The 15,000-nt window shown below is 42.7% G+C and overlaps 1 protein-coding gene across 1 annotated transcript in view; it reads left to right on the forward strand.

Moving 5' to 3' along the window:
• stard8 (StAR related lipid transfer domain containing 8) overlaps positions 1-15,000 on the forward strand; it is a 46,807-nt gene that overhangs the window by 22,414 nt on the left and 9,393 nt on the right. Inside the window, exons 3-8 of the mRNA XM_030792473.1 lie at positions 742-823; positions 5,361-5,424; positions 6,951-8,200; positions 8,722-8,895; positions 13,346-13,505; positions 13,909-14,107. Of these exons, the coding sequence (XP_030648333.1) occupies positions 742-823; positions 5,361-5,424; positions 6,951-8,200; positions 8,722-8,895; positions 13,346-13,505; positions 13,909-14,107 (1,929 nt within the window). The remainder of the gene's footprint in view (positions 1-741; positions 824-5,360; positions 5,425-6,950; positions 8,201-8,721; positions 8,896-13,345; positions 13,506-13,908; positions 14,108-15,000) is intronic.

Consider the following 15,000-nt stretch of genomic DNA (forward strand, 5'->3'; position numbering starts at 1 on the left):
AAAGGAAATGCTAACATTAAACGTCTGAACAGGGCACTGGGTTCTCACAAGCTACAAGTGCAGCTTCAGCAAGTGAAGAAATCTTCAGCTGAGTTGAGATTTCTGATGACTGAGACCTCTGTGGCATAGGGTTAATGACTAATAAACTGATTAATAGCGTTAAGGGTTGAATAGTGTTAATGATGAATAGACTAATTAATAGCGTTAATGACTAATACACTGATTAATAGCGTTAATGACCAATAGACCACTCACAGTTCAAACCTCATTTACAATTTAATCCGTTTTACAGTTTATGGTTTAAACCTGTTTTACAGTTTAGCCTTACTTTTTATTTCTCTTCACACGTATGTCTTTGAAAATAACTGAACCAGTGAACGGATCACACCAGAGTACAGTGTGGACAACTGTAACCCCTCAGAGCAGCTGGAATAGTGGTATAGTGCAGCAGTAGTATAGTTGTTGTAGCAGTAAATTTGAAACTGTGGGAGCGTCACAGGCTCAAAGGGTTTAGAAAAGTAAAAAAAAAAAAGGTCTTCTGATGAAAGAAAAGTTGAAAATGAAATATTGTTTGTGTGTGACTGGCAGGGCTAACAGTTTTTGCCTAACTGGCTCATTAAACAGCCCAGTGAGGGCTTTCTCTGGCACAATGTCTTGCTGAATTTGTGATATTAATTAACATAAGCCCCTTGCTCTCTCTCCATCTCTCTCCCTCTCTCTCTTTCTCTCTCTCTCTTTCAGGAGGCCTGTTCCCCATTCACATTTCCTCTGTAAAGAAGGACCACGAATTTCTGGATCAGGACTCTCTCAAGGCACTATGCAGGTCAGGATTAAAATGCAGTTTTACACACTGGAACCTGCTGGATATTTGGGTTTAAGATGCACTATTTTCAGTTTACTCTAATGTTATGTTGATGTGAGTGACACTAGTGTAATGATGATGGGAGTGACACTAGTGTAATGATGATGGCAGTGACACTAGTGTAATGATGATGGGAGTGACACTAGTGTAAAGATGATGGGAGTGACACTAGTGTAATGATGATGGGAGCGACACTAGTGTAATGATGATGGGAGTGACACTAGTGTAAAGATGATGGGAGTGACACTAGTGTAAAAATGATGGGAGTGACACTAGTGTTATGATGATGGGAGTGACACTAGTGTTATGATGGTGGGAGTGACACTAGTGTAATGATGATGGGAGTGACTAGTGTAATGATGATGGTAGTGACACTAGTGTAATGATGATGGGAGTGACACTAGTGTTATGATGATGTGAGTGACACTAGTGTAATGATGATGGGAGTGACACTAGTGTTATGATGATGTGAGTGACACTAGTGTTATGATGATGGGAGTGACACTAGTATTATGATGATGGGAGTGACACTAGTGTAATGATGATGGGAGTGACACTAGTGTTATGATGATGGGAGTGACACTGGTGTTATGATGATGGGAGTGACACTAGTGTAATGATGATGGGAGTGACACTAGTGTTATGATGATGGGAGTGACACTAGTGTTATGATGATGGGAGTGACACTAGTGTAATGATGATGGGAGTGACACTAGTGTTATGATGATGGGAGTGATACTAGTGTAATGATGATGGGAGTGACACTAGTGTTATGATGATGGGAGTGACACTAGTGTAATGATGATGGGAGTGACACTAGTGTTATGATGATGGGAGTGACACTAGTGTCATGATGATGGGAGTGACACTAGTGTAATGATGATGGGAGTGACTAGTGTAATGATGATGGTAGTGACACTAGTGTAATGATAATGGGAGTGACACTAGTGTAATGATGATGGGAGTGACACTAGTGTTATGATGATGGGAGTGACACTAGTGTAATGATGATGGGAGTGACACTAGTGTAATGATGATGGGAGTGACTTTAGTGTAATGATGATGGGAGTGACACTAGTGTTATGATGATGGGAGTGACACTAGTGTAATGATGATGGGAGTGACTAGTGTAATGATGATGGGAGTGACACTAGTGTAATGATGATGTGAGTGACACTAGTGTAATGATGATGGGAGTGACACTAGTGTTATGATGATGGGAGTGACACTAGTGTAATGATGATGGGAGTGACACTAGTGTAATGATGATGGGAGTGGCACTATTGTTATGATGATGGGAGTGACACCAGTGTAATGATGATGGGAGTGACACCAGTGTTATGATGATGGGAGTGACACTAGTGTAATGATGATGGGAGTGACACTAGTGTAATGATGATGGGAGTGACACTAGTGTAATGATGATGGGAGTGACACTAGTGTTATGATGATGGGAGTGACACTAGTGTAATGATGATGGGAGTGACACTAGTGTAATGATGATGTGAGTGACACTAGTGTAATGATGATGGGAGTGACACTAGTGTAATGATGATGGGAGTGACACTAGTGTAATGATGATGGGAGTGACACTAGTGTTATGATGATGCGAGTGACACTAGTGTTATGATGATGGGAGTGACACTAGTGTAATGATGATGGGAGTGACACTAGTGTTATGATGATGGGAGTGACACTCGTGTTATGATGATGGGAGTGACACTCGTGTAATGATAATGTGAGTGACACTAGTGTAATGATGATGGGAGTGACACTAGTGTTATGATGATGGGAGTGACACTAGTGTTATGATGATGGGAGTGACACTAGTGTAATGATGATGGGAGTGACACTAGTGTAATCATGATGGGAGTGACACTAGTGTTATGATCATGCGAGTGACACTAGTGTTATGATGATGGGAGTGACACTCGTGTAATGATAATGGGAGTGACACTCGTGTAATGATGATGGGAGTGACACTAGTGTTATGATGATGGGAGTGACACTAGTGTAATGATGATGGGAGTGACACTAGTGTTATGATGATGGGAGTGACACTAGTGTAATGATGATGGGAGCGACACTAGTGTAATGATGATGTGAGTGACACTAGTGTAATGATGATGGGAGTGACACTAGTGTAATGATGATGGGAGTGACACTAGTGTTATGATGATGCGAGTGACAGTAGTGTTATGATGATGGGAGTGACACTAGTGTAATGATGATGGGAGTGACACTAGTGTTATGATGATGGGAGTGACACTCGTGTTATGATGATGGGAGTGACACTCGTGTAATGATGATGGGAGTGACACTAGTGTTATGATGATGGGAGTGACACTAGTGTTATGATGATGGGAGTGACACTAGTGTAATGATGATGGGAGTGGCACTAGTGTTATGATGATGGGAGTGACTTTAGTGTAATGATGATGGGAGTGACACTAGTGTTATGATGATGGGAGTGACACTAGTGTAATGATGATGGGAGTGACACTAGTGTAATGATGATGGGAGTGACACTAGTGTAATGATAATGGGAGTGACACTAGTGTAATGATGATGGGAGTGACACTAGTGTTATGATGATGGGAGTGACACTAGTGTTATGATGATGGGAGTGACACTAGTGTAATGATGATGTGAGTGACACTAGTGTAATGATGATGGGAGTGACACTAGTGTAAAGATGATGTGAGTGACACAAGTGTAATGATGATGGGAGTGACTTTAGTGCAATGATGATGGGAGTGACACTAGTGTAATGATGATGGGAGTGACACTAGTGTAATGATGATGGGAGTGACACTAGTGTTATGATGATGGGAGTGACACTAGTGTAATGATGATGTGAGTGACACTAGTGTTATGGTGATGGGGGTGACTTTAGTGTAATGATGATGGGAGTGACACTAGTGTAATGATGATGGGAGTGACTTTAGTGTAATGATGATGGGAGTGACACTAGTGTAATGATGATGGGAGTGACACTAGTGTAATGATGATGGGAGTGACACTAGTGTTATGATGATGTGAGTGACACTAGTGTTATGATGATGGGAGTGACACTAATGTTATGATGATGTGAGTGACACTAGTGTAATGATGATGGGAGTGATACTAGTGTAATGATGATGTGAGTGACTTTAGAGCAATGGAAGTCACACACTCTGTTCTGAGAAACGTTTCCACTGACAGATGAACTCGCTGTCACATCAAAACCAAAACCATTCATGTCAACTTGAATCTCTTCACAAAACATTTTTTAGTTTTACATCTCAGCGGAAAATTCCCTCTTTTTTTGTTTCCCTCTCACCCTGTCCCCATCTGCCCTCTCCATCGCTGTGCTATGAGAATTTCATATTCATATTCAATTCATATCCAAACAGTGGCTTTGCTATATAGAATTGTGTGGACATAGTCACTGTGGGAAAGAGTTAATATATTGCATAGAACTAAACACAAGTGGTCAGATAATTTTCACATGGAAAATCACATAAGGTGCGTTGCACATTGAGTTATTACTCTAATCTCAGTGTGCCGAAAACATTTAACCATGCTTGTTATTTACCAAGCTGAAAAATGCAGAATGTAATGCAAAATTGGCAATGTTCACTTTGGAAAAACCTATTTGTTTTTCATTGTACCAAAAAACCACCAAACTGTCAGAGCATGTTACAGTATAAAAGGAACACTTCAACCCTCACTGTCCACTGGCGCATTCAGATTTAGCAGCCAATTACTCTTCCTTTTCCTCTTACTGTCTTCTAGAGGTTTCTTGTTTTGTTTTGTTTTTTTGTTTTTTTTTCAGTTCCTGATGTTGTTGTGTTATCAGGTTTCAGTTGCTTGAATGAAAAAAAAATCTCTCTGTCACAAGCAGCGCAAGGCCTCAATACTGAAGAATGGAAAAGAGAACAAAGATGGTGTATTTGCCTTGCTTGAAATGTGAAATAATGAAATGATAGCTAATACAGAGACACACTGCAGGGTTGGCTTGCCCAGAGAACCTGTGCTGCCCATCGTGGATTCAGTTAGACGATTCAGTTATTCCTTCTGTGAATGAATGCAGAATAGAAGATTCAGTTATTCCCTCTGTGAAGGAACGCAGAATAGACGATTCAGTCAGACGATTCAGTTATTCCTTCTATGAATGATCACAGAATAGACGATTCAGTCAGACGATTCAGTTATTCCCTCTGTGAATGAACGCAGAATAGACGATTCAGTTAGATGACTCCGTTATTCCCTCTGTGAGTGGACACAGAATAGCTCTCCTTGAAAGAGCATTGCTCCAGGCATAAATGTGCCAAATGATGAACTATCAAATTTAAGTCATATTGTTAAAAACAGTTGTCTTACTAAAGTATTGGTAGTTTTGCATGTTAGAAATTCTTTTGTCTGTTTGAAGGCTGTTGTGTGTGTTATACCTGTAAATGCATATGCATGTGTTTGTGTGTGTGTGTGTGTGGTATTCTTTTTTTTTTTTTTGTAGGAGACTCACAACCTTGAACAAATGTGCAGCGATGAGTCTGGATGTCCATTTCCAGTGCAGACAGGTGGGTGCGCTCCTTCACCTGGGCAGTTCCTCAGTGGTCATTCCATATTTATCACATGATGATTCTTCATAGGGCGAGGCTTTGTTTCTATTCAGTAGAATAGGACAGGTTTTGGTGGGTTTGTCATTAGTTAGGGTAAGGATTGGATGATGTTAGTAAGGTAAATGTAAGTTTAACTTAGTTTAGGCTCTGTTTGTGTTAAATTCGTTTATAGTTACAGTTAGGATTTTGAGTGGTGAACCATAAATTATAACCCACATCTGGCCACGTTTTTGGAGGGTGTGCTGAACACAGGACTCTCCATGTCTTTGAAGTGTAGTCCGGTGTGAGTGTAGTCCGGCGTGAGTGAAGTCGGGCGTGAGTGTAGTCGGGCGTGAGTGTAGTCCGGTGTGAGTGTAGTCCGGCGTGAGTGAAGTCGGGCGTGAGTGTAGTCGGGCGTGAGTGTAGTCGGGCGTGAGTGTAGTCGGGCGTGAGTGTAGTCGGGCGTGAGTGTAGTCCGGCGTGAGTGAAGTCGGGCGTGAGTGTAGTCGGGCGTGAGTGTAGTCGGGCGTGAGTGTAGTCGGGCGTGAGTGAAGTCGGGCGTGAGTGAAGTCGGGCGTGAGTGAAGTCGGGCGTGAGTGTAGTCGGGCGTGAGTGTAGTCGGGCGTGAGTGAAGTCCGGCGTGAGTGTAGTCGGGCGTGAGTGAAGTCGGGCGTGAGTGTAGTCGGGCGTGAGTGAAGTCCGGCGTGAGTGTAGTCCGGTGTCAGTGAGGCCCTGCACAGCTGTGGCTGAACCGAAGGAAATGGTGTCTGCTCCACGTGCGCTGCATTGCCACAGAGATCCTCCCAAACTGACCAGCTGTACTGAAGGACAAAACACTTCTCAGAAAACACGTCAGGGTTGTGTCAGGAAGACGACGTGTGAGAGCACAGGGAACTGGCGGCTCCAGTTTGGCTCAGAAGGGAACTGGCGGCTCCAGTTTGGCTCAGAAGGGAACTGGCGGCTCCAGTTTGGCTCAGAAGAGAACTGGAGGCTCCAGGTTGGGTCAGAAAGGTTGGATTTAGTTGGGCTTTGTGAGGAGAGGTAATGGCTATGACTGGCTGGGGTTAGGTTGGAGTAGTACAAATGTTAGGTTAAATAAGGCTTAGATGAGATAAAAGTACGTTTTCTGCTGTCTCTCTTTCGTCGATGTAAAAGAAACAGTCATTCAGTTATTTAGGCTTTCAGCGCTGTCAGCATATGAGGAGTTAAAAAATGTGTATCTAATATGTAAATAATGTGATACACACACACACACACACACACACACACACACACACACACACACACACACACACATATATATATATATATATATATATATATATATATATATGATGTGTTAATAATGTATAATATGTGTATGTGTGTTTTTCTCTGTGTTTGTGTGGGTCTGGGTGTGTGCATGCATGCGTACATGCATGATTGTGTGTGTGTGTGTGTGTGTGTGTGTGTGTGTGTGTGTGTGTGTGTGTGTGTGTGTGTGTGTGCGCGCGAAGCAGCGGCAGAACGAGGACTCAGAGGAAGATGACATTTGTGCGTTGAGCTCACGTTGGGCATTTCAGCGTGAGAGCAAAACCTGGTCCCGCAACCTCTCACCCACTCCAAATGCCCCCAACAACCAGCCTTCCACCTTACGACCCTCTGCCAGCAGTGACAGTGTCTTGAGTGAGGTGACATCTGATTTTAGTGCCAGCAGTCTCAGTTTGGACAGCACCCGGGACACCACCTCCCCGGGCATCACTGCTTTTAATGGAGCCAGCAGCCCTGGTTCTCCCCAAACCTCTCACCAGAAGAAGGATGGATCATCAGCTTTTACGGACAAACAGATGTTCTCCTCACGTTCCTTTCTCCGGAGAAAAGACTCCCTAAGAAGGAGAGAAAAAGAGAGGGAAAAGAATACAGTGGTTGTTTCCACGACAGCACCGCCACACCGGCAGCCTTTAGACAACCTGCAGTGTACGCTGGATGCTAATCTACCGGGTCGTACGACAAACACACACAGCGTTGCCAAGACTTCAGCCTGGAAAGCACACACCATATGCAGGAGCTCTTTTGGCCAGTCAGAAGCTAAATTAAAACCATATCAATCATGTCTATATCTTGAGGACTACCAACTTGCCTGGGAAAGGCCAAAACCGACCTATCACAGCACCTGTCTGGTGAAGGAAGAGCGCGTGGTACACCTGCCTTCTGACCACAAGCCTGGAACGTTCCCCAAGTCAATGTCAATAGAGAGCATCTGTCCAACACATACTTCTCCTAGTGACAGGATTGACTGGCCTGCTGACGATGGGGATTTCTCACTGGATGGCAGCAGCAGCCAAAGTGAATCTCAAGACTTTCTTTCGCTGACATGTGGAAAAAGACGGAACTCCTGCAGCTCAGTAGGAAGCGTCTACGACAATGTTCCAGAGGCCTGTGAGAGCTCAGAGGAGCTGACTGGTTTAAGAGGAGAGAAAGCTTTTCAACATCTGGATGACATCTTACAGCACGTCCATGGGCTCCAACACAACATCGATCAGTGGTCACGCTCTCTCAGCTTGCAGTTGGATCACTCCAACTCAGAGAGTGAGTCTACCACTGAAACTACGTTACCCAGCAGCCTTCACTTCGAGGACCGCTCCATGTCAGATGTGGGGACGACGGTGAGCGACTATGACAGTGCAGGGAATTCGCTAAATGAGGGTGAAGGGGAAGGAGAGATGAGAGAAAGGAGAGATTCTGGGGTGGGCGCCTCCCTGACCCGACCCAGCAGGTGAGTATGAAAGAGAAGAGTGACAATCCTGTTCGGTTAAGACATTAACCCCAAAAAACCTTTGTTTTCAAATTCTGAACTGGCCTGTGTAGACCACTGCTTTAGCATTGTTTGCTTGTTCTATGGAATTAAATTGAAGTATAATTACCTTGACACCAGTCAAGTAATGAAGCCTAAAGCAAAATTTTAAGGATAAATCCCAAATCAAAGAACCCAGCATGGAACCCTCAGGTCCACCGCAAGAACTGGATTAAAACCAACTTTTAAATCTGGTTTTGTCTTGTTTTCACTTTTAAGTCACATTTTTCGGTTACTAATAATATCTTTAGAAGAGCTGCAATTTAAAATGTCCCTTAGGAATACCTCTGGTTTTTGTTATTATTTATTATTTACTATTATTATTTTTTTTAAATTATGAGAATTTCAGAGACTTCTGTCATATAATTCTCACTCACTTCCATCCATGTTTTGTAATTAAGGGAAAACTCACTCAATCTTATTTTATCTTTCTCTTCCTGCAGGAAGTTACGTTGGCACAGTTTTCAGAATTCCCATCGGCCGAGTGTTTCATCAGCGTCTCAGGAAATCAACAGGCAGTCAGCAGCACAGCTGAATCTGTTACAGAAATTCTCTCTGCTCAGACTCACTGCCATCCTTGAGAAGCACTGTGACACCAGTAAACACAGCTGGAACTGGTGAGACACACACACACACACACACAGAGAGAGAGAAGAGAGTGAGAGAGATGTATAAGTGTGGTTATCTTATGGGGATGTACTGAAAAAAGCATTATCAATCACCTGTGCAATAAATATAAGCACAAATACATACAGACTCTGGCTGTGTCCGAAATGGCATACTACATACTACTTGCATACTGATCTTGACATAAAAGTAGTGAGTAGTATGCAGTAGATGAAAAATAAAAATTTTGCAGGACACAACAGTTACCCGGATGATGTACTACTCTGGGGAAAATTTGCAGTATACAACCGGAGCTCACTTCGTCAGGCACTGCATCCCATGAAGCAACGCGGTGATTTTCAACTGTGAAAAAATGAAAAAAACATGGCGGGTAGCGACAGAAGTGGCTTCAACTTCAACTACAGCTGCAGTTCCGAATATAAATGTATCAGTTTCATATTTTGGGGCTACCTTTGATAGATATTTGTTGTAGTCATGTGTTGTTCGTTTTTAACAGAACAAATAGCCAAATGTGTAGTACACTACACGAAAGTTCTCATACTTGCGTACCATACTACATACTAGCGTGTGGAATAGTGTGCAGTACACAGTGTATACTGGGCCAGTATGCAGTACACTAGTATGCCATTTCGGACACAGCCCAAGAGTGAGGAGCTTTTCAGAGAGTTTGTTTGGGATGACCCTGTTGAATGCAAAGCTGTAGTCGATAAACGGTATTCTAACATACGTGTCCTTGCCCTCTTGGTGTATCAGCTCTGTGTGAATAGCAGTGCAGACAGCGTTGTCAGTGTATACAAGGATGGGGAGTAGTGTGCAGTACACAGTGTATACTGGGCCAGTATGCAGCATGCAGTACACCAGTATGCCATTTCAGACACAGCCCCAGACAAAGAGAAAGAGATGCATAAGTGTGCAGATCGTATAGGGATTAGGGCAATTGGCAAGTAATTGGCTTACAGGTTTTCCTGTTTGTGTGGAGAAGTGGGCATCAGGGCATACGTATGCAGAGACAGGAGTCTTTCAGTAGAATTTATTAGCAAAAGGTTCAGTGCAAAATAAGAGTTCAAATGTTGTACGTTTTCAAAAACAATAAGCAGAGAGTAGACTACTGAAAAAAAAGTGTACCTTGGCTCTATTTCAGGAATATATTTTTAAAACCTTCACCCTCCACTCAGCTTATTGGCTGCATATCTTTACATGTAAACTTGGTGAGTTGCAAAGTGATTGCCTCTTTACATGTAGCAGACAGAGCGGTTGATGGGGGGGAAAAATATTCGTCTGTGGCGGTTGTTTAGCAGCCGGTGGTTCTGTTGCGTTTGACTGGATGATGGTGTTGCGTGTGTGTCCGCAGGGCCGAAGAGCTGCTTTTATTGTCATGTCCCCATATACACGTCTCACTCATACAGGGGAACGAGACTGCGTTTCACAGGGACCACAGTGCCACATAAAAAAGATAACACACAATTACCATCAAGAACAAAAAGCACTAAGTAGTTACTAAATTGTACAATAACAAAATCCTGTACAATATACAATATACAATGCAGTATACAATACAATACAGTACAATACAATACAATATACAATGCAGTATACAATACAATACAATACAATATACAATATACAAGAAAGTAAACAATACACAAAATATATAAAAACCCTGTACATACGCACTGTACAACAAATGCCACTGTACAGATTAAACATTACTTTTTAAAAACCAAAGCATAAGAAGCACACCTGACTGGGACAGTGAGTTACTAACAGCCATAGTGGTGCAGGTCGGTGAGTCGTTTGGAGTGATAGTGCAGTTTATAGTGCAAGGGGAAGAAGGTCAAAAAATGGTTGTGTCATTTTTTTTACAATCTATTTATTTCTTTATTTTTTACATAAATAAATACGTATATTTTAAATACATATTACTGAATTTCTCCATTCATTTTCGAAACATGTGTTGGTAGGCAAATTTGAATTCAGTTTCAATGTTCGAATTTAATGTGACAGCCCTAATAGGGATATACTGAAAAAAAGCATTATTAATCATTATAATTATAATAAGCATTATAATTATGCAGTTATTACAAACAAACGCACCCATGCACTGGTTCGGATATTATGGCAGACTCTCTCATACAGACATGTTACTATAAGCCAAGGGGAACTCAAAATAACCCAATTTTAACATCAAATCGGCGTGACAAACATTCTCATCTTATTACCCAGAGAGAGAGCTTTTCCATGTCAGTAGCCACAGATTGAAATACACTGTCCGTGCCAGCTCATTTGGCTTTCCTCTGCCACTGGAAACAACCTGAATATTGACTCTGCATCTCCCTCAACATTGCTGGCCCAGGCACTGCTCTACAATTCTCTGGTGTATCAAACTTATTGATCGTTATTGAATAAGTGTGTAGAATTGCAATACTTACTGAATAAATGTGTAGAATTTGGAAAATTGTAAAGTACTGAACTGAAAGTCATCTCTGAGCCTGCGTGTTCACATGCTTGGATGTGTGTGTGTATTTGGATGTGTGCGTGTCCTTGGATGTGTGCGTGTGTTTGGATGTGTGCGTGTGTTTGGATGTGTTTGGATAGGTGCGTGTGTTTGGATGTGTGCGTGTGTTTGGATGTGTTTGGATAGGTGCGTGTGTTTGGATGTGTGCGTGTGTTTGGATGTGTTTGGATGGGTGCGTGTGTTTGGATGTGTGCGTGTCCTTGGATGTGTGCGTGTGTTTGGATGTGTTTGGATGGGTGTGTGTATTTGGATGTGTGCTTGTGTTTGGATGTGTGCATGTGTCCTTGGATGTGTGCGTGTATTTGGATGTGTGCGTGTCCTTGGATGTGTGCGTGTGTTTGGATGTGTGCGTGTGTTTGGATGTGTTTGGATAGGTGCGTGTGTTTGGATGTGTGCGTATGTTTGGATGTGTTTGGATGGGTGCGTGTGTTTGGATGTGTGCGTGTCCTTGGATGTGTGCATGTGTCCTTGGATGTGTGCGTGTCCTTGGATGTGTGCGTGTGTTTGGATGTGTGCGTGTGTTTGGATGTGTGCGTGTGTTTGGATGTGTGCGTGTGTTTGGATGTGTGCGTGTGTTTGGATGTGTGCGTGTGTCCTTGGATGTGTGCGTGTATTTGGATGGGTGTGTGTGTTTGGATGTGTGCGTGTATTTGGATGTGTGCGTGTATTTGGATGTGTGCGTGTGTTTGGATGTGTGCGTGTATTTGGATGTGTGCGTGTATTTGGATGTGTGCGTGTGTTTGGATGTGTGCGTGTGTTTGGATGTGTGCGTGTGTTTGGATGTGTGCGTGTGTCCTTGGATGTGTGCGTGTATTTGGATGGGTGTGTGTGTTTGGATGGGTGTGTGTGTTTGGATGGGTGCGTGTGTTTGGATGTGTGCGTGTATTTGGATGTGTGCGTGTGTCCTTGGATGTGTGCATGTCCTTGGATGTGTGTGTGTTTGGATGTGTGCGTGTGTTTGGATGTGTGCGTGTGTTTGGATGTGTGCGTGTGTTTGGATGTGTGCGTGTGTTTGGATGTGTGCGTGTGTTTGGATGTGTGCGTGTGTTTGGATGTGTGCGTGTGTCCTTGGATGTGTGCGTGTGTTTGGATGTGTGCGTGTGTCCTTGGATGTGTGCGTGTATTTGGATGGGTGTGTGTGTTTGGATGGGTGTGTGTGTTTGGATGGGTGCGTGTGTTTGGATGTGTGCGTGTGTTTGGATGTGTTTGGATGGGTGTGTGTGTTTGGATGTGTGCGTGTGTTTGGATGTGTGCGTGTGTTTGGATGTGTGCGTGTGTTTGGATGTGTGCGTGTGTTTGGATGTGTGCGTGTGTTTGGATGTGTGCGTGTGTCCTTGGATGTGTGCGTGTATTTGGATGGGTGTGTGTGTTTGGATGGGTGTGTGTGTTTGGATGGGTGCGTGTGTTTGGATGTGTGCGTGTATTTGGATGTGTGCGTGTATTTGGATGTGCGCGTGTGTTTGGATGGGTGTGTGTGTTTGGATGGGTGCGTGTGTTTGGATGTGTGCGTGTATTTGGATGTGTGCGTGTGTTTGGATGTGTTTGGATGTGTGCATGTCCTTGGATGTGTGGGTGTCTATGTTTCGGTAAACATGTGTGTTGCTCTTCCTATTTCTCTCAACTCAAACACACACACTCTCAATGGCCAATATTTTGTGTCTTCAAAATATTAGGGTTCAGTTTTCAGCTGGTATATTTACTAAAAAACATACTCAATTTCTAATTGTCTTTTCCTCCTGGGGTAAATACTTAATATTTTAGTGCAGATAAATTAATATTTGTGTTTTGCAGGCCTTATTCTAGTGGACGGGTTTTAGAACACTTAGGTTTTCAGGGTGTGTTTGTGTGTTTGTGTCTATTTTTTATGGCCCTTTTGTTTTGGTTTGTTTGTTTCTACACTTTTTGTCATTGTTCTGCTTTGGAAGGGTGATGCCAAAGTTTATGAAACGTTCTAAGGCTCCAGACTACAGAGGTAAACATGTGTTTGGAGTTCCACCAATCATCAACGTCCAACGATCTGGCCAGCCTCTACCTCAAAGCATTCAGCAAGCGATGAGATACCTGCGTAGTCAGTGCCTGGAAAAGGTAAGCACACACACACACACACACACACATACACACATACACACATACACACACACACATACACACACACACATACACACACATACACACACACACACACATACACACACACACACACACATACACACACATACACACACATACACACACACACATACACACACATACACACACACACATACACACACATACACACACACACACACACACATATACACGCACACACACACACACACACATACACACACACACACACACACACACATACACACACACACACACACACACACTCACACATACACACACACATATGCACTCACACACACACACACACAGACTGTTCGGAGGTCCTTGACTTGAACTCTACATTTAATGTTTTTATCGTACCATTCATCACATCCAGGTGGGAATATTTCGGAAATCTGGAGTGAAATCTCGGATCCAGGCACTGAGGCAACTCAATGAGAATTCCCCAGATCATGTGAGCTATCAAGGCCAATCAGCTTATGACGTGGCTGACCTGTTAAAGCAGTACTTCAGAGACCTGCCTGAGCCTGTACTAACCAGCAAACTCACAGACACATTCCTACACATCTATCAGTGTAAGTCACAGACATGTTCCTACACATCTATCAGTGTAAGTCACAGATATGTTCCTACACATCTATCAGTGTAAGTCACAGACATGTTCCTACACATCTATCAGTGTAAGTCACAGATATGTTCCTACACATCTATCAGTGTAAGTCACAGACATGTTCCTACACATCTATCAGTGTAAGTCACAGATATGTTCCTACACATCTATCAGTGTAAGTCACAGACATGTTCCTACACATCTATCAGTGTAAGTCACAGATATGTTCCTACACATCTATCAGTGTAAGTCACAGATATGTTCCTGCACATCTAAATAACAGACACACAAATATACACCCATTAAAAGAAATCCATTAAAGAAAATATTTTGGTGTTTAGGGATGCTTTGGTGCATGTGTATGGCCCAGAGGCAAAAGGCTCAATGCACGTTTTCCATATATAAATCCATAATTACACACAATGTAGCAAAGTGTAACATTGTACAGTTTGTTTCAGTATGGTCTTATGCAATTGTAGTATTGTACAGAGTTGTTTAATGTGTTGTGTAGTGTATGTGTTGCTGTGTTGCATTGTGTAGTGTGGTGTGTAGTGTAATGTGTTGTGTTGTGTGGTCTAGTGACGTGTAATGTGTTGTGTAGTCTAATGTAGTGTAATGCGTTTTGTAGGGTAGTGTATTGTGTTGTGCGATTTTGACAAAAATGATATCTCGATATTTTCTGGGATTTTGCTGATAACGATAAGTAGATGATAATTTGCATCCTTCAAAAAAGTATTTCTGTCATAGTTTGCAGATTGCCGTCTTTGTGCAACATCCATCTTTTCAAAGCCAAACCACCTCCATGCGGGTGAGGATGATCCACGTCTAGCAGTTAAATCTAGCGATGTAAACTGCGAG

Source organism: Chanos chanos, chromosome 15 (genome assembly GCF_902362185.1).
Source record: "Chanos chanos chromosome 15, fChaCha1.1, whole genome shotgun sequence".
NCBI lineage: Eukaryota > Metazoa > Chordata > Actinopteri > Gonorynchiformes > Chanidae > Chanos > Chanos chanos.